The sequence below is a fragment of the Eucyclogobius newberryi genome, unplaced genomic scaffold, assembly GCF_026437365.1.
Source record: "Eucyclogobius newberryi isolate DKJ021-1_F unplaced genomic scaffold, fEucNew1.0.hap1 SCAF_21, whole genome shotgun sequence".
NCBI classification, from domain to species: Eukaryota; Metazoa; Chordata; class Actinopteri; order Gobiiformes; family Gobiidae; genus Eucyclogobius; species Eucyclogobius newberryi.
Genome location: NW_027315846.1, coordinates 1,082,545 through 1,100,898, shown reverse-complemented (window position 1 = coordinate 1,100,898; position 18,354 = coordinate 1,082,545). Strand labels below are relative to the sequence as shown.

Below are 18,354 nucleotides of genomic sequence, written 5' to 3'. Positions count from 1 at the left end.
TGGGGGTTTCGTCTGTAGGTTTCGTCTGGGGGTTTGGTCTGGAGGTTTGGTCTGGAGGTTTCGTCTGGGGGTTTGGTCTGGAGGTTTGGTCTGGAGGTTTCGTCTGGGGGTTTCGTCTGTAGGTTTCGTCTGGGGGTTTGGTCTGGAGGTTTGGTCTGGAGGTTTCGTCTGGGGGTTTGGTCTGGAGGTTTGGTCTGGAGGTTTCGTCTGGGGGTTTCGTCTGGGGGTTTCGTCTGGGGGTTTCGTCTGGGGGTTTCGTCTGGAGGTTTCGTCTGAGAGTTTTTCCAGACCTGGAGTTCTAAAGGTGCATCTTGACTCTGAAGCATCTCCTGGATTTCCGCACACTTCCTGTGGAAATGGTCGATGTTCTCCTCGTTTTTGTTGATCTCGTCCTAAAATAAAAAGTGATAAAGTAAATGAAAACATTGCCTGATGCATTCCAGATTCTCTGCGTTCTTCAGATGACGGCGTGTTGTTCTCACTCTCATGGCGTAGACCTGCTGCTCGTCATCAAACGGGTGGCCCGCCGCGAACAGGCCCAGTTTAGCCCCGGCCCAACTGTCCACCTCGGCCCCCAGCGACAGCTGCTTGTCCCACAGCTCCAGCGCCACCTGCAGGTTGTCCATGTACGTGTCCGTCTTCTCCGTCACCTGGAAACAGAGACGTGTGAGCATCTCGTGATGTATATGATCTATTCTCTATATGATGGATAATAGATAATAGAGGATATATAATAGCTAATAGATGATGTATAGATTATTTATTTTCTAAATGATGTATAATATATAGATCAGATATAATAGATGATGTATCATATATAATAGATAATAGAGGATGCACAGTGAGGATACAGAGAGCAGACGTGAGGATGTCACGGTGACTTGACCTGGAGCTGGACATTCTCAGACGCGGCTCTGAAATATTAGCCTCATGTTGAAATATTCAGAGGCGTTTTATCAGTTTTATATCGTCTACATTTCTGTCACGAGGAAGTGACTCTGCACATTTACACTCGTTACCGTGACATTTACACTCGTTACCGTGACATTTACACTCGTTACCGTGACATTTACACTCGTTACCGTGACATTTACACTCGTTACTGTGACATTTACACTCGTTATCGTGACATTCACACTCGTTACCGTGACATTTACACTCGTTACCGTGACATTTACACTCGTTACCGTGACATTTACACTCATTACCGTGACATTTACACTCGTTACCGTGACATTTACACTCGTTACCGTGACATTTACACTCGTTACCGTGACATTTACACTCATTACCGTGACATTTACACTCGTTACCGTGACATTTACACTCGTTTTCGTGACATTTACACTCGTTACCGTGACATTTACACTCGTTATCGTGACATTCACACTCGTTACCGTGACGTTTACACTCGTTACCGTGACGTTTACACTCGTTACCGTGACATTTACACTCGTTACCGTGACATTTACACTCGTTACCGTGACATTTACACTCGTTATCGTGACATTTACACTCGTTACCGTGACATTTACACTCGTTACCGTGACATTTACACTCGTTATCGTGACGTTTACACTCGTTATTGTGACATTTACACTCGTTACCGTAACATTTACACTCGTTATCGTGACATTCACACTCGTTACCGTGACGTTTACACTCGTTATCGTGACATTTACACTCGTTACCGTGACATTTGCACTCGTTATCGTGACATTTACACTCGTTATAGTGCCGTTTACACTCGTTACTGTTTACACTCGTTATCGTGACATTCACACTCGTTACCGTGACGTTTACACTCGTTACCGTGACGTTTACACTCGTTACCGTGACATTTACACTCGTTACCGTGACATTTACACTCGTTACCGTGACATTTACACTCGTTATCGTGACATTTACACTCGTTACCGTGACATTTACACTCGTTACCGTGACATTTACACTCGTTATCGTGACGTTTACACTCGTTATTGTGACATTTACACTCGTTACCGTGACATTTGCACTCGTTATCGTGACATTTACACTCGTTATAGTGCCGTTTACACTCGTTACTGTTTACACTCGTTATCGTGACATTTACACTCGTTACCGTGACATTTACACTCGTTACCGTGACATTTACACTCGTTACCGTGACATTTACACTCGTTACCGTGACATTTACACTCGTTATCGTGACATTTACACTCGTTATCGTGACGTTTACACTCGTTATCGTGACGTCTACACTCGTTACCGTGACATTTACACTCGTTACCGTGACATTTACACTCGTTACCGTGACATTTACACTCGTTATCGTGACATTTACACTCGTTATCGTGACGTTTACACTCGTTATCGTGACGTCTACACTCGTTACCGTGACATTTACACTCGTTATCGTGACGTTTACACTCGTTATCGTGACGTCTACACTCGTTACCGTGACATTTACACTCGTTACTGTGACATTTACACTCGTTATCGGGACATTCACACTCGTTATCGTGACGTTTACACTCGTTATCGTGACGTCTACACTCGTTACCGTGACATTTACACTCGTTACCGTGACATTTACACTCGTTACTGTGACATTTACACTCGTTATCGTGACATTCACACTCGTTACTGTGACGTTTACACTCGTTATCGTGACATTTACACTCGTTACCGTGACATTTACACTCGTTATAGTGCCGTTTACACTCGTTACTGTTTACACTCGTTATCGTGACGTTTACACTCGTTATCGTGACGTTTACACTAGTTATCGTGACATTTACACTCGTTACCGTGACATTTACACTCGTTATCGTGACATTCACACTCGTTACCGTGACGTTTACACTCGTTACCGTGACGTTTACACTCGTTACCGTGACATTTACACTCGTTACCGTGACATTTACACTCGTTACCGTGACATTTACACTCGTTACCGTGACATTTACACTCGTTATCGTGACATTTACACTCGTTATCGTGACGTTTACACTCGTTATCGTGACGTCTACACTCGTTACCGTGACATTTACACTCGTTATCGTGACGTTTACACTCGTTATTGTGACATTTACACTCGTTATTGTGACGTTTACACTCGTTATTGTGACATTTACACTCGTTATCGTGACGTCTACACTCGTTACCGTGACATTTAAACTCGTTACCGTGACATTTACACTCGTTACCGTGACATTTACACTCGTTATCGTGACGTTTACACTCGTTATTGTGACATTTACACTCGTTACCGTGACATTTACACTCGTTATCGTGACATTCACACTCGTTACCATGACGTTTACACTCGTTATAGTGACATTTACACTCGTTACCGTGACATTTGCACTCGTTATCGTGACATTTACACTCGTTATAGTGACGTTTACACTCGTTATCGTGACATTTACACTCGTTACCGTGACATTTACACTCGTTACCGTGACATTTACACTCGTTACCGTGACATTTACACTCGTTATCGTGACATTTACACTCGTTATCGTGACGTTTACACTCGTTATCGTGACATTTACACTCGTTACCGTGACATTTACACTCGTTATCGTGACATTCACACTCGTTACCGTGACGTTTACACTCGTTATCGTGACATTTACACTCGTTACCGTGACATTTACACTCGTTACCGTGACATTTACACTCGTTACTGTGACATTTACACTCGTTATCGTGACATTCACACTCGTTACCGTGACGTTTACACTCGTTATCGTGACATTTACACTCGTTACCGTGACATTTACACTCGTTATAGTGCCGTTTACACTCGTTACCGTGACATTTACACTCGTTATCGTGACATTTACACTCGTTACCGTGACATTTACACTCGTTATAGTGCCGTTTACACTCGTTACTGTTTACACTCGTTATCGTGACGTTTACACTCGTTATCGTGACGTTTACACTCGTTACCGTGACATTTACACTCGTTACCGTGACGTTTACACTCGTTACCGTGACATTTACACTCGTTACCGTGACATTTACACTCGTTACCGTGACATTTACACTCGTTACCATGACGTTTCCACACGTTACCGTGACGTTTCATGAGTTAATCGCTCATAAAGTGTGGTCTCCCAAAAAAGAGCAGAAGTTCCTCTGACATGACGTGTTCCGTGACCTTTAGCCTCACCTTCGACACGTTCTGACGAGTATTTATTGTATTATTCATGTATTTATCTTACGTCGAGCCAGTTGTCCATGAGCGACTCGGCCTCGGCCTCAAACGAAGTCTGGTTACAGTCCGGGATCTTCTTCAGACTGGACTGGATCTGTCTGCAGACGCCTCTGAGATCCTCCATGGGACGTCCCAGACCAGCCAGCTCCTGCTTCATGTCTGCCACCTGCAGAGACGCCGAGGAGCCGAGGTTAAAGGACCAGGACCAGGACCAGGACCAGGACTGGACCAGGACGGGACCAGGACCAGGACCAGGATTGGACCAGTACCGGTACTGGACCAGGACCAGGACCAGGACTGGACCAGGACCAGGACCAGGACCGGTACCGGTACTGGACCAGGACCAGGACCAGGACTGGACCAGGACCAGGACCAGGACCAGGACCGGTACTGGACCTGGACCTGGACCAGGACTGGACCAAGACCAGGACTGGATCAGGACTGGACCAGGACTGGACCAGGACTGGACCAGGACCAGGACTGGACCAGGACTGGATCAGGACTGGACCAGGACTGGACCAGGACTGGATCAGGACCTGGACCTGGACCTGGACCTGGACCTAACCCGGACTGGACCAGGACCAGGACTGGACCAGGACTGGACCAGGACTGAACCAGGACTGGACCAGGACCTGGACCAAGATCCAGGTCTCTAGCAGCACTGGAGCTTATAGAGAGTACAAGTCTGCCCTCTAGTGGCTGAGAATCATGTCAAATAAAATAAGGATCATTATCATTGAGTAGATTTTTTTCAATAATAATACTTTTTTTGAGGTTTGAAAATTGTGTATTTTGATTTGAAAATGTCGCTTTGTAATAAAACGTCTTTGTAATAAAACGTCTTTGTAATAAAACGTCTTTGTAATAAAACGTCTTCGTAATGAAACGTCTTCGTAATAAAACGTCTTCGTAATAAAACGTCTTTGTAATAAAACGTCTTTGTAATAAAACGTCTTTGTAATAAAACGTCTTTGTAATAAAACGTCTTTGTAATAAAACGTCTTTGTAATGAAACGTCTTTGTAATGAAACGTCTTTGTAATAAAACGTCTTCGTAATAAAACGTCTTCGTAATGAAACGTCTTTGTAATGAAACGTCTTTGTAATAAAACGTCTTTTTAATTACGATTATTCTGAACTTTTGCCATGACAACAAAGCACAGGATTAGAATGACAGACAGATTGATTGACAGATTGATTGACAGACTGACAGACCTTGCTGATGGCCTTGTGCAGGTTGTCTTTGCCCATGTACGAGGCCCGTTCGCTGGATGTCTGCTCCGCTCGCTGCAGCGTGGCGCTCAGCCGGCCTCTGCAGCTCTGGAACGTCTTGAGCGACTCCGACAGGACGTTGCACTGCTGCTTCCTGCCACACGAGGCACACGGAGCACGCGGCCAGTTTAAGAGCGCGTCACATCAGCCATTTGAAACAAACAAGTCCTAAAACATGAGCCGCTTCTGACATCACACTTCTGACTCACGACGACAAAAAAACAATAATTAATGTTGATATTTTGTCTTTTTTTGAGAATAGAAAACAACAACCAAAGAGAGGAAAAAATAAATACAAATAAAACAGAACCAGGCGAGACCAGAGAGAAAAAAGATCAGTAAAGGAATAAAATGAGAAAATAAAGGGTCGAATGCAGGTTAAAGGGTCATGACAGGATTTTACCATTGTCTCATTTGGACTGTATTTGGTGTATTTGTACCTGTTGTTCATATAAATGATAGTTTTACACCGATCGAGCAGGTATTTGTGGAGAAAACGCGGAAAAATCTGAGGAAAATTACAGGAAGTGACATCACACCAGGGACAGGAAGTGACATCACACCAGGGACAGGAAGTGACATCACACCAGGGACAGGAAGTGACATCACACCAGGGACAGGAAGTGACATCACACCAGGGACAGGAAGTAACATCACACCAGGGACAGGAAGTAACATCACACCAGGGACACTCATTCCAGACAAAGTTTATGCAGAATTTACACAAAAGAAACAACTTTTTTGACTCTTTAAACATTAATTCAACAAAATAAAGTCGCTCTCATATATTTTTTTTATTTGTCGAATAAAATAATTGTGACATTAGATGAGTTTGGGCCCAGTGTTTTCTGGGTAATTTCCTAGTGTGATGTCATCAACTACAAACAGGAAGTGAAATTGTAAACATAAAAAATGTGATATTCTGGGATGAAAAAATGTGTTGAAATTTTTATCAACATTCAAAATATCTTAGCTGCATTTTAGTTCAATGAGTCGTCCGACCTGTAGGGGGCGCTTTAAAGCTTCTTAAGTCCAAATAACTTGATCTTTCAGAGAGTAAACCCTGCGCCCCCTGCAGGCGGCTGTGCTCTAATGAGTGTCCGCACCTGGAGCCCAGAGCCCGGCGCGTGTCGTCCCACTGTCGCTGCACCTCGTCCAGCAGCGCCTCACCCAGAGTCCCCTGAGGGCCCAGAGCCCCCTGAGGGTCCTGAGGGTCCTGAGGCTCCTGAGGCTCCTGAGGCTCCTGAGGCTCCTGAGGCTCCTGAGGCTCCTGGAGCACCGTCAGACTCTGGAGCTCCGGCTGAAGCGTCTGCAGCTGAGTCTCCAGCTCCGAGAGGCAACGCAGCCTAGCAACAAACAACAACAGTCAAATAACAACCATCACAGAGAGTCCAGAGAACAACCATCACAGAGTCCAGAGAACAACCATCACAGAGAGTCCAGAGAACAACCATCACAGAGAGTCCAGAGAACAACCATCACAGAGAGTCCAGAGAACAACCATCCCAGAGAGTCCAGAGAACAACCATCACAGAGAGTCCAGAGAACAACCATCACAGAGTCCAGAGAACAACCATCACAGAGAGTCCAGAGAACAACCATCACAGAGAGTCCAGAGAACAACCATCACAGAATCCAGAGAACAACCATCACAGAGAGTCCAGAGAACAACCATCACAGAATCCAGAGAACAACCATCACAGAGAGTCCAGAGAACAACCATCCCAGAGAGTCCAGAGAACAACCATCACAGAGTCCAGAGAACAACCATCACAGAGAGTCCAGAGAACAACCATCACAGAGTCCAGAGAACAACCATCCCAGAGAGTCCAGAGAACAACCATCACAGAGTCCAGAGAACAACCATCACAGAGTCCAGAGAACAACCATCACAGAGTCCAGAGAACAACCATCACAGAGTCCAGAGAACAACCATCACAGAGTCCAGAGAACAACCATCACAGAGAGACTTAGAGACTCAGATCTGATTCTACTTTGAAAGACACAATGTTTTTTTTTAACAAATGTTTTGAGCGGATTGTATTTAATAGTACACGACATAAAAGAATGGTATTTACCGTATTTCCTGGACTATAAGTCGCACCTTTTTTCATAGTTTTAGCCGGGGTTCGACTTATGGCCGTGGCTGCAGAGCCGCAGCGCGGTCAAATGGCCCAGCAGTTTCAGGAACCGCGGCACTGCCATATAGCCTCATGGCTAACACTAACCCTGACCCTGACCCTAACCCTAACCATAAACCTGACCCTGACCCTGACCCTAACCCTAACCATAAACCTGACCCTAACCCTAACCTTAACCCGGCGCGGTCTAAAACGGCGCGGTCCAATAGCGCAGCAGTTTCAGGAGCCGCGGCACAAAATAACATGGCAGTTTTGGCCGTGCGCCGCGTCTCTGTAGACACTCCCTATATTTATACTTATATATTTATACTTATACTTATACTCCGGAGCGACTTATATGTGATATTATTTATATTATTTGTTATTTTGACACTTGCAACTGCATTTCATACTCCAGCGCGACTATATATGTTTCTTTCTTCTCTATTATGCATTTTTTGGCTGATGCGACTTATAGTCCAGAAAACACGGTAGTAAGTTCAAATGTACTGTGTAGGTCAGTATCGGGGTCATTTAGACTCCTCCTTCAGGCAGCTCTTAGTTCACGCCCACTTTCACGTCGTAGCTCTATTCCAGTCCTTCGTCTCAATTCAGACCCGCTTGTATATGAGTTCTTTGACCCACCTCTGCTGCAGGGCCGGCAGGGTGGGCTCCTTCAGTCCCTGCGCCTCCACCGCGTCCTGCAGCCGGCGCAGCTCGCTCGACAGCGCCCTCTTCCTGAGCCCGGCGGACATGCCCCGGTTGTCCTTGTGGCTCTGCCGCTGCTGGCCGGACAGCGACGCGTCCACCTCGTCCAGCTTCCGGAGCAGGGCGGAGACCATGTGGAGGCAGGAGGCGGGCACTCCGTCCTGCGTGACGGTGAGCCGCGCCCCCTGGAGCAGCAGGTCCAGCTGGGGTGCTTTGTCTTTGAGGCTGTCGATGCTCTGGCGGGTCAGGGACAGTTTGGAGCGACCGTCCTGGGACAGAAGAACGGGACGAGTTATTCGGTTCTGTCCTGGACGTGGAAGTCAATAACGAAATCCCAGATAGAGCTTTAGACCACGTTGCGACTGGCCCCTCGGACCACGTTTGCTTTAGATGTTTGAAATGAGTGCGTCTCCAGGGTTACGGTCCCGGGACAGAGGTCTGGAACTAACGTCACGCTAACGTAACAAATCATCTGAATTTGACTTTCAGTCCTGAGGTCGATCTCTTTTCACCATAAGATTATTTCCACGGCTAAAGACTCGTTCACACTAAAGACACAATGCCACGCCCGGTGTGTGTTGAGTGTGGACGCTCGGACCCCCAGGAGGCGCTGTGGGGGGGCCATTTTGGGAGGATTTGTTTGGAGAATCAGCGTCTCCAGTTGACGCTTGGATCGCTTAAACTGACGATGCGGTTCACTTATGGTACAGATGCTTTTGGCCCTGAAAAGGGTGTGGCAGTACCGTGGGGTCGGCGAAGAGGGCGCTCTGGACCCCGGTGATGTCCTCGTCGACGGTCCTCAGAGACATGAGGAAGCGGTCCAGGGCTCGGGCCGCCGCCTCGCTCTTCCGGACCTGCTGTCGGAGCTGGTCCAGGCTGGTCCGATGGGCCTCCACCTCCCGACTCAGAGGGAAACAGTCCCGGGGGTCCAGACCGCTCCAGTCCGGGTCCAGACGGGACAACTGGTCCAACTCGCTCTGGATGTTATCGTCCAAGTCCTGTTGGACAAAGACGAGACGCATTTCAACCAGCAAAACACGGCGATGTGCGAATATAACAGACTTTAAAGGAATCCACAGAAAAGTGTTTCACATTTTAGTGAATGTGTTTTTGGCAAAAGCATCAGGCGGTCGTCAATCTCAGACCTGGAAGCCGTCTCAAACTGACGTAATATTGACCAGTTTGACTCTTAATGCGCGCTTTCTTATGAGTTTACATTTGTTTACATTAGCAACCAGAACCAACACGGCGGAAAATGGCAAAAAAACGATTCTTTGCTGTGGTCAGAGAGGCCTTTGGCACAGAACGGAAGGCACGTCTTTGCTGATCCGCCCTGGGGCAGCTGTGGCTCTCGAGGTGATTGTGGGTGGGCCTTTCTCGATAATTCATTTGGAAGTCGGATTTATTGATGCAGAAAATGTCTCAATAAACGTTAATCCTGAAACATAACAACCCAAAGGGAGAGTCGTCTGTGTAAATATGGACAAAACATGGGGAATCTGCGTTTCAGTTTTATGCAGCTAAAATCTGGAACATTCTTCCTGAAGATGTGAGACAGGCTTCTACTCTGACAATGTTCAAATCTAAGCTAAAAACTGTTTTGTTTAGCTGCGCATATGACTGAAAGGATTTTTTCTTTGCACTCTTCTCTTTTGTTTGTGATTTTATTAGTTTAGAAAATCAGTTGGATTGATCATTTTTAATTTAGTTAATTTTATTGTATTTCTGTAATTTCTTTGTGATTTGAATGCATTTTTCCTGCTGTGAAGCACTTTGAATTGCCTTGTGTATGAAATGTGCTCTACAAATAAACTTGCCTTGCCTAAATACTTTTCTAAATGTGCAGTACTGTGTAAATACTTTTCTAAATGTACAGTACTGTGTAAATACTTTTCTAAATGTACAGTACTGTGTAAATACTTTTTAATGTACAGTACTGTGTAAATACTTTTCTAAATGTGCAGTACTGTGTAAATACTTTTTTAAATGTACAGTACTGTGTTAATACTTTTCTAAATGTACAGTACTGTGTAAATACTTTTCTAAATGTGCAGTACTGTGCAAATACTTTTCTAAATGTACAGTACTGTGTTAATACTTTTTTAACGTACAATACTGTGTAAATACTTTTCTAAATGTACAGTACTGTGTAAATACTTTTCTAAATGTATAGTACTGTGTAAATACTTTTTAATGTACAGTACTGTGTAAATACTTTTTTAAATGTACAGTACTGTGTAAATACTTTTTTAATGTACAGTACTGTGTGAATACTTTTCTAAATGTACAGTACTGTGTAAATACTTTTCTAAATGTACAGTACTGTGCAAATACTTTTCTAAATGTACAGTACTGTGTTAATACTTTTCTAAATGTGCAGTACTGTGTAAATACTTTTCTAAATGTGCAGTACTGTGCAAATACTTTTCTAAATGTACAGTACTGTGTTAATACTTTTCTAAATGTGCAGTACTGTGTAAATACTTTTTTAATGTACAGTACTGTGTTAATACTTTTCTAAATGTACAGTACTGTGTTAATACTTTTCTAAATGTACAGTACTGTGTTAATACTTTTCTAAATGTGCAGTACTGTGTAAATACTTTTTTAATGTACAGTACTGTGTAAATACTTTTCTAAATGTGCAGTACTGTGTTAATACTTTTCTAAATGTACAGTACTGTGTTAATACTTTTCTAAATGTGCAGTACTGTGTAAATACTTTTTAATGTACAGTACTGTGTAAATACTTTTCTAAATGTACAGTACTGTGTTAATACTTTTCTAAATGTACAGTACTGTGTTAATACTTTTCTAAATGTACAGTACTGTGTAAATACTTTTCTAAATGTGCAGTACTGTGTTAATACTTTTCTAAATGTACAGTACTGTGTTAATACTTTTCTAAATGTACAGTACTGTGTTAATACTTTTCTAAATGTACAGTACTGTGTAAATACTTTTCTAAATGTGCAGTACTGTGTAAATACTTTTCTAAATGTGCAGTACTGTGTAAATACTTTTCTAAATGTGCAGTACTGTGTTAATACTTTTCTAAATGTGCAGTACTGTGTAAATACTTTTCTAAATGTACAGTACTGTGTTAATACTTTTCTAAATGTGCAGTACTGTGTAAATACTTTTCTAAATGTACAGTACTGTGTTAATACTTTTCTAAATGTACAGTACTGTGTTAATACTTTTCTAAATGTACAGTACTGTGTAAATACTTTTCTAAATGTGCAGTACTGTGTTAATACTTTTCTAAATGTACAGTACTGTGTAAATACTTTTCTAAATGTACAGTACTGTGTTAATACTTTTCTAAATGTACAGTACTGTGTAAATACTTTTCTAAATGTACAGTACTGTGTTAATACATTTCTAAATGTGCAGTACTGTGTTAATACTTTTCTAAATGTACAGTACTGTGTAAATACTTTTCTAAATGTGCAGTACTGTGTTAATACTTTTCTAAATGTACAGTACTGTGTTAATACTTTTCTAAATGTACAGTACTGTGTTAATACTTTTCTAAATGTACAGTACTGTGTAAATACTTTTCTAAATGTGCAGTACTGTGTTAATACTTTTCTAAATGTACAGTACTGTGTTAATACTTTTCTAAATGTACAGTACTGTGTAAATACTTTTCTAAATGTACAGTACTGTGTAAATACTTTTCTAAATGTGCAGTACTGTGTTAATACTTTTCTAAATGTGCAGTACTGTGTAAATACTTTTCTAAATGTACAGTACTGTGTTAATACTTTTCTAAATGTACAGTACTGTGTTAATACTTTTCTAAATGTACAGTACTGTGTTAATACTTTTCTAAATGTACAGTACTGTGTAAATACTTTTCTAAATGTACAGTACTGTGTTAATACTTTTCTAAATGTACAGTACTGTGTAAATACTTTTCTAAATGTACAGTACTGTGTAAATACTTTTCTAAATGTGCAGTACTGTGTTAATACTTTTCTAAATGTGCAGTACTGTGTAAATACTTTTCTAAATGTACAGTACTGTGTTAATACTTTTCTAAATGTACAGTACTGTGTTAATACTTTTCTAAATGTACAGTACTGTGTAAATACTTTTCTAAATGTGCAGTACTGTGTTAATACTTTTCTAAATGTACAGTACTGTGTAAATACTTTTCTAAATTGTAGAAAAAGCTTCAGTTGTAGTCATCTGGACTCAGTTTGAAAAATAGACGTTTCGACTCTCATCCAAGAGTCATTGTCAATAAAAGAATTTAGGTCGAGAACTCCGATATTAATACTGTTCTGTGGTAAGACCCGCCCATTGGGAGGAGCCTTCCTGAAGTAGAAAGAGTTGTTTGTTTCAACAGAAACTCCCCCTTGTATCTACCGAGCCTATTCAGAATTTTAATGGGCTATTAGAATCCTCTTTGTCTTTGTGAGACCCTGGCTCAACCACCCTGAGTACCTGATTAGCATCTGAATGTCCTGGTCCTGGTCCTCTACCTTTCCAGGGGTTCAGTATACCATTATAAATAACAGGAAGATTGAATCTTAGCCCTCCATTTCTGTTTAAAGAAGGTCTTTCTTTTTTAACAAAAATAGCTTCCTTGACTCCTCTTTCAAACCATCTTTTCTCCCTGCTTAAAACCTTCACCTCACCGTCTTCAAACGAGTGATTAGAGGCTTCAAGATGGAGGTGCACGGCGCTCTGAGGTCCTGAACTAGTATTTCTTCTGTGCTGATAAAGCCTCTTGTGTAGAGGCTGTTTTGTCTCGCCTATGTACCGTTCTTTACAGCTTTCTTCACTGCATTGGATCGAATAAACTACATTGCTCTGTTTTTGAGTCGGCAACTTGTCCTTAGGGTGAACCAGTTTTTGTCTTAAAGTGTTTCCTGGTTTAAAATAAACAGGGACTTCGTGTTGTCTAAAAATTCTCTGCAGTTTTTCCGACAGGCCAGACACATAAGGGATAGAAACACCCTTCCTTCTCTGTTCAGTTTCCCTTTTCTCCTGCTTCTTGGTTCTCTTCACTCTGTTGAGAGCCCAAGCGGGGTAACCACAGGCTGAGAGGGCATTTCGGACATGTTTTTCCTCTTTCTTCTTGCCCTCTGAGCTGGTGGGCACACCTTGAGCTCTGTGTTGTAAGGTTCTGATCACACCCAGCTTGTGCTGTACTGTGTAAATACTTTTCTAAATGTACAGTACTGTGTAAATACTTTTCTAAATGTACAGTACTGTGTCTAAATGTGCAGTACTGTGTAAATACTTTTCTAAATGTGCAGTACTATGTGCAGTACCTTGATGTGGCGCAGGATGCTGGTGTTGGCCAGGCTGAAGCCGCTGGTGTCTTTGGGCTGCCGGAGGAAGCGGTCCAGTCGGTCGGTGAAGTCCACCATGTGGTTCTCTGTGGAGTCGATCTGCCTCAGCGCTGCCCCCAGAGAGCTGCCGCGGGACTGCAAGCTCTGCTGCTGCCGCCGCCACTGCTCCTGAAGCTCCGCCTTCTCCTGCTCCGCGCCCGGCGACAGGGGCAGCAGGGCACTCTGGGAAACGAAGTCTGACCACAGCGCCTCAGTCTCCTGACGCAGGAACTGGACAGAAAACACATGACGTCATCTGCGTTGTCATCGGCAACGGACGTTTCAGAACCTCTAAAGAATACTTTCTGTCAGCCCGGTGTTCCCTCATGAGGGTTTGATATTAGCTGCCATCTACTGGCGGCAGAGGGAATTAGCTTGTACCGACATGCTAATGTTAGCACGCAGTGGTAATGAAGGTGATTAGAGTCAGAAATGCTCAGCACGAGTCTGTGATGATTTATGGAGCTAAACACAACGAGACCTCTGACCTCCAGACATTTGACCTTTGACCTTTTTGTGAGGCTCAGAGACGAAGCAGAGAAGTAAACAAGTAACCAGAATTATGAAACAAAGTGAAAGTGGATAAACCCAACAACAGCTTCTGAGGAGAACAACGTGAGACCAGGATTATTATTGTAATATTATGTGTAAGTTATTTTAACTTGAATTATTTCAGATGAAGTCACATTGAAAGAAGACAGATGTTGTTAAGTTGTTGTTGTTATTGTTGTTGTTGTTGTTGTTGTTGTTGTTGTGGTGGTGTTGTCGTCATTATTGTTGCTGTTGTGTTGTTGTTGGGTATTTGCTATGTTGTTGTTGTGTAGCTGTTGTGTAGCTGTTGTTGTGTAGTTGTTGTTATTGTTGGTGTGTTGTTGTCATTGTCATTGTTGCTGTTGTTGTGTATTTGTTATGTTGTCATTGTTGTTGTGTAGTAATTGTAGTAGTTATTGTTGTGGTTGTTGTTGCTGTTGTGTATTTGTTGTTGTAGTAGTAGTTGCTGTTGTGTAGTAGTGGTTGTTGTTGTCATTGTTGTCGTTGTCATCGTTGTGTAGCAGTACGCACCTGTATCTCCTGCAGCCTGGTGTGCAGCCCCTTCAGAGACACAGAGTCCGACGGGACGTCCTGGAAGCTCTGATCGATCTTTCCCAGTTGAGCCTGAATCAGCCTCTTAACGATCTCGAACCTTCAGACGAAACGCAATCTGTGTCAAGACAAGTCTGATCCACACGGCAAAAACAAGGACACTTACCTTTCCAAAGCCTCTTTTTTGGACACTTCTTCCTCGGACGCCTGTTTCTCCACCTCTTTCCTCTCCACCTCTTTCCTCTCCACCTCTTTCCTCTCCACTTCTTTCTTCTCCACTGGCACCGCCTTAAACGACACCTGAGAAAACACGAGGTCCGGTTTAGTTCATACACCAGTTCAACACAACATGTAAACAAACGACCGTCGTTTATTAGAACATTACAAACTGCTCTTGCCTTGTCACGAAATATTACCCCATTGTTGTTGTTGTTGTTGTTGTTGTTTTTTCCACACGGCGTTCAGTGCCGCTGCCGTGTTCGTGGACGCTCATAAATTACCTTGACTTTTTCTAATGAGTTTAGGAGAGAAAAATGCACCTCTGGAGAAGGCGGCGGTCTCTCGCCGGGTTTGGGCACATCCTTTGGCGAGGGCTCATCTTTCGGCGCGGTCACGTCTTCACCGAAGGCCACGGCGCTCCTGGCACAAGAGGCAGGAACGCATCAAACACTGTAACGCTTTAATGTGGTTTAAAATGTTTTCTGCCGCTCATAAACGGGACCAGAGTCGACAAGCGCAGATCCGTCAATCACTCGAGTCGCTTCAGGCTCTAATTACACCACTTCTGCTTCATTGACTGATTTGTATCTTTCCTTTATGTTTGTTGCACTTATAAATTCTTGTGGGGTCAGCGGATTTGTTGTTTTAGCTTCAGCACCTGCAGCAGCCGCCCCGGGGCCCCCTGCTGACGCCTTTAAAGATAGACGCTGTAACTTAACGATAAATCTGGACTCACGGGATATTATGACAACTATCAATTTTTTTTAAAGAAACAACACATTTTGACGACAGAATTTCTTTGTTAAACCACAATCTGCACAAAATAGACACATTTATAAAGACGGTTTCTTTATTTAAACAAGCAACAAATCTAAAAAGTCTACAGAAATGCCCCCTTGACCGAGCTGAAACGCGTTGCTGTTTTTTTAAGTAAATAGTATGTTTAAATAAAGGTTTTTTAACGTCGTCGGAGTGATTTTTTACATCCTCTGCAGATTATATAACTAAAAGTGCCTATGACGGATTTTTACCATGTTCAAATTTTGACTTTATTTGGTGTATTTGTACCTGTTGTACATATAAATGATAGTTTTACACCGATCGAGCAGGTATTTGAGGAGAAAACGTTAAAAAATCTGTATAAAATGACAGGAACATCACACATCACAAGTTTATGCAGAATTTACACAAAGAAACAACTTTTTTGACTCTAAGCATCAATTCAACAAAATGTAATAATACATAATAATATATATCAATATATATATACTCGCATATATTTTTATTCGTCAATTTTTTTTCAAACGTGACATTAGCTGAGTTTTGGCCCAGTGTTTGCTGGGTAATTTCCTAGTGTGATGTCATCAATTACAAACAGGAAGTGAAATGATAAACCCAAGAAATTAGCTATTCTTGGATCATATTTTTATCATTTTTAAGCAAACTTCTAAATAAAACTTCTAGTTCAATGAGTCATCAGACCTGTAGGGGGCGCTTTAAACTAAGGGCCCCAAAGCTTGTCCCGCCCGTGTCGGAGCCTGACCTGTTCTCCGGCGCGCTGGTGTCCTGCTCGCCGCTGTACTGTCGCTGGATGGCGGCCAGTCGGGTCTCGCACTCCCGGAGCTGCGTCTGGGCCAGTCGATGGGCGTCTTCTGGACTCAGGGTCTCGCACAGGGACTTGAGGGCCGACAGGTGGGCCCCGGCCTGGACCACGCCCCCCTCGGCCGAGAAGCACAACTGACGGGGCAAAGAACACGGGGTCAAAGAGCCGCCGGCGCTCGGGGGGACGCGGAGGAATGAACGTCGTTAATCTGCAGCGGTTTGTTCCATATTTGACTTAATAATGATCAGGTTTGGAAAGTTCTCACTAAAATGGCACAATAAATGGGCTGCTACAATTTATTTTATTTATTATTTCTATTGTACTTTAGGATTGTGACCGAAGCCTTTTAATAGAGAATATTTATTATTATTATTAACATTTCGATTGAATAATTCCACTGTCTTTGTAATAAAGTGTTTTAGAGTCAGTTTAGTCCAGAACGATTACAATGATCAAAATACCACAACAATATTCTATCATTTTTAAATCAGTCACAATTTATCGATTAATTGTTGCTAATTGTTGTTGTACTTAGTAAATGATCAGCTTTGGAAAATACTTGAAAAACAAAAATAAGCATACATTTTAAAAAATACTCACTGAAATGGCACAATAATTTGGCTGCAACAATTTATTTGGGTTTGGTTTATTATTTTTATTGCACTTTGAGATTTTTGAAATACATTTTAACCAATATGGTGACTGAAGCCTATTATTAGGGAATAGATTTTATTATTAGTATAGTAAAAAAAAAGAAAAAAAAAAAAAAAAAGATGCAGTACCACATTCCACCACATGCGCCCCCGGGTTGCATGAGTATTATTACTACTATTATTGATTAAAATCTGAAATTGTATTCTTGTTTGACATTTTGATTGAGAATAATGCGTCGTTCGGTCTGTGTTTTAGACTCAGTTTAGTCCAGAACGATGATCAAAATACCACAACAATATTCTATAATTTCTTTGATTAGTCACAATCACAATTAGTCGATTAATCGTTGCAGTCCAAAGTTTAAATGAGCAAATTCTAAACAATGATCAAGTCTTAAACGGTTTTGTTGTGATTATTTTACAGACTTTAAATCGTTGCTGAAATCTGATAATGAACGTTTGTAGATCAACTCGACAAATGTTTGAATAACTCTGATTTGATCTCGTACGTGTTGCACAGAGAGAACAATCAACGACATAAACTGAACAGATCCGCAGCAGATTAACAACACTTAACAAACAGAACAAGAATGAAGTGAGACTGCTGTTTGTACGAGCGCTCAGCCGTGAATACAACGCGTTTGCATGTTCTGCCTGTGTCCGGGTGGTTACTGTGCGTTTGCATGTTCTGCCTGTGTCCGGGTGGATACTGTGCGTTTGCATGTTCTGCCTGTGTCCGGGTGGATACTGTGCGTTTGCATGTTCTGCCTGTGTCCGGGTGGTTACTGTGCGTTTGCATGTTCTGCCTGTGTCCGGGTGGTTACTGTGCGTTTGCATGTTCTGCCTGTGTCCGGGTGGTTACTGTGCGTTTGCATGTTCTGCCTGTGTCCGGGTGGTTACTGTGCGTTTGCATGTTCTGCCTGTGTCCGGGTGGTTACTGTGCGTTTGCATGTTCTGCCTGTGTCCGGGTGGTTACTGTGCGTTTGCATGTTCTGCCTGTGTCCGGGTGGTTACTGTGCGTTTGCATGTTCTGCCTGTGTCCGGGTGGTGCGCGCTCTACTTAATAAGGTTGTAGGGACAATAGAGTCTCCGTACGTCACATCGTTTCACTGTAAAACAAGGTCACAGCAGGTTACGCTTTT

At 42.7% G+C, this 18,354-nt stretch overlaps 1 protein-coding gene across 1 annotated transcript in view; it reads right to left on the bottom strand.

The window, feature by feature from the left end:
• The window catches only part of LOC140370929 (uncharacterized), a 216,487-nt gene that overhangs the window by 117,410 nt on the left and 80,723 nt on the right, over positions 1-18,354 (bottom strand). The window contains exons 26-37 of the mRNA XM_072458217.1: positions 16,500-16,693; positions 15,277-15,376; positions 14,904-15,037; positions 14,717-14,837; positions 13,595-13,885; positions 9,050-9,304; positions 8,244-8,575; positions 6,585-6,824; positions 5,422-5,572; positions 4,215-4,373; positions 483-650; positions 291-392 (exon numbers count right to left, since the gene is read on the bottom strand). Coding sequence (XP_072314318.1) covers positions 291-392; positions 483-650; positions 4,215-4,373; positions 5,422-5,572; positions 6,585-6,824; positions 8,244-8,575; positions 9,050-9,304; positions 13,595-13,885; positions 14,717-14,837; positions 14,904-15,037; positions 15,277-15,376; positions 16,500-16,693 — 2,247 coding nt within the window. The remainder of the gene's footprint in view (positions 1-290; positions 393-482; positions 651-4,214; positions 4,374-5,421; positions 5,573-6,584; positions 6,825-8,243; positions 8,576-9,049; positions 9,305-13,594; positions 13,886-14,716; positions 14,838-14,903; positions 15,038-15,276; positions 15,377-16,499; positions 16,694-18,354) is intronic.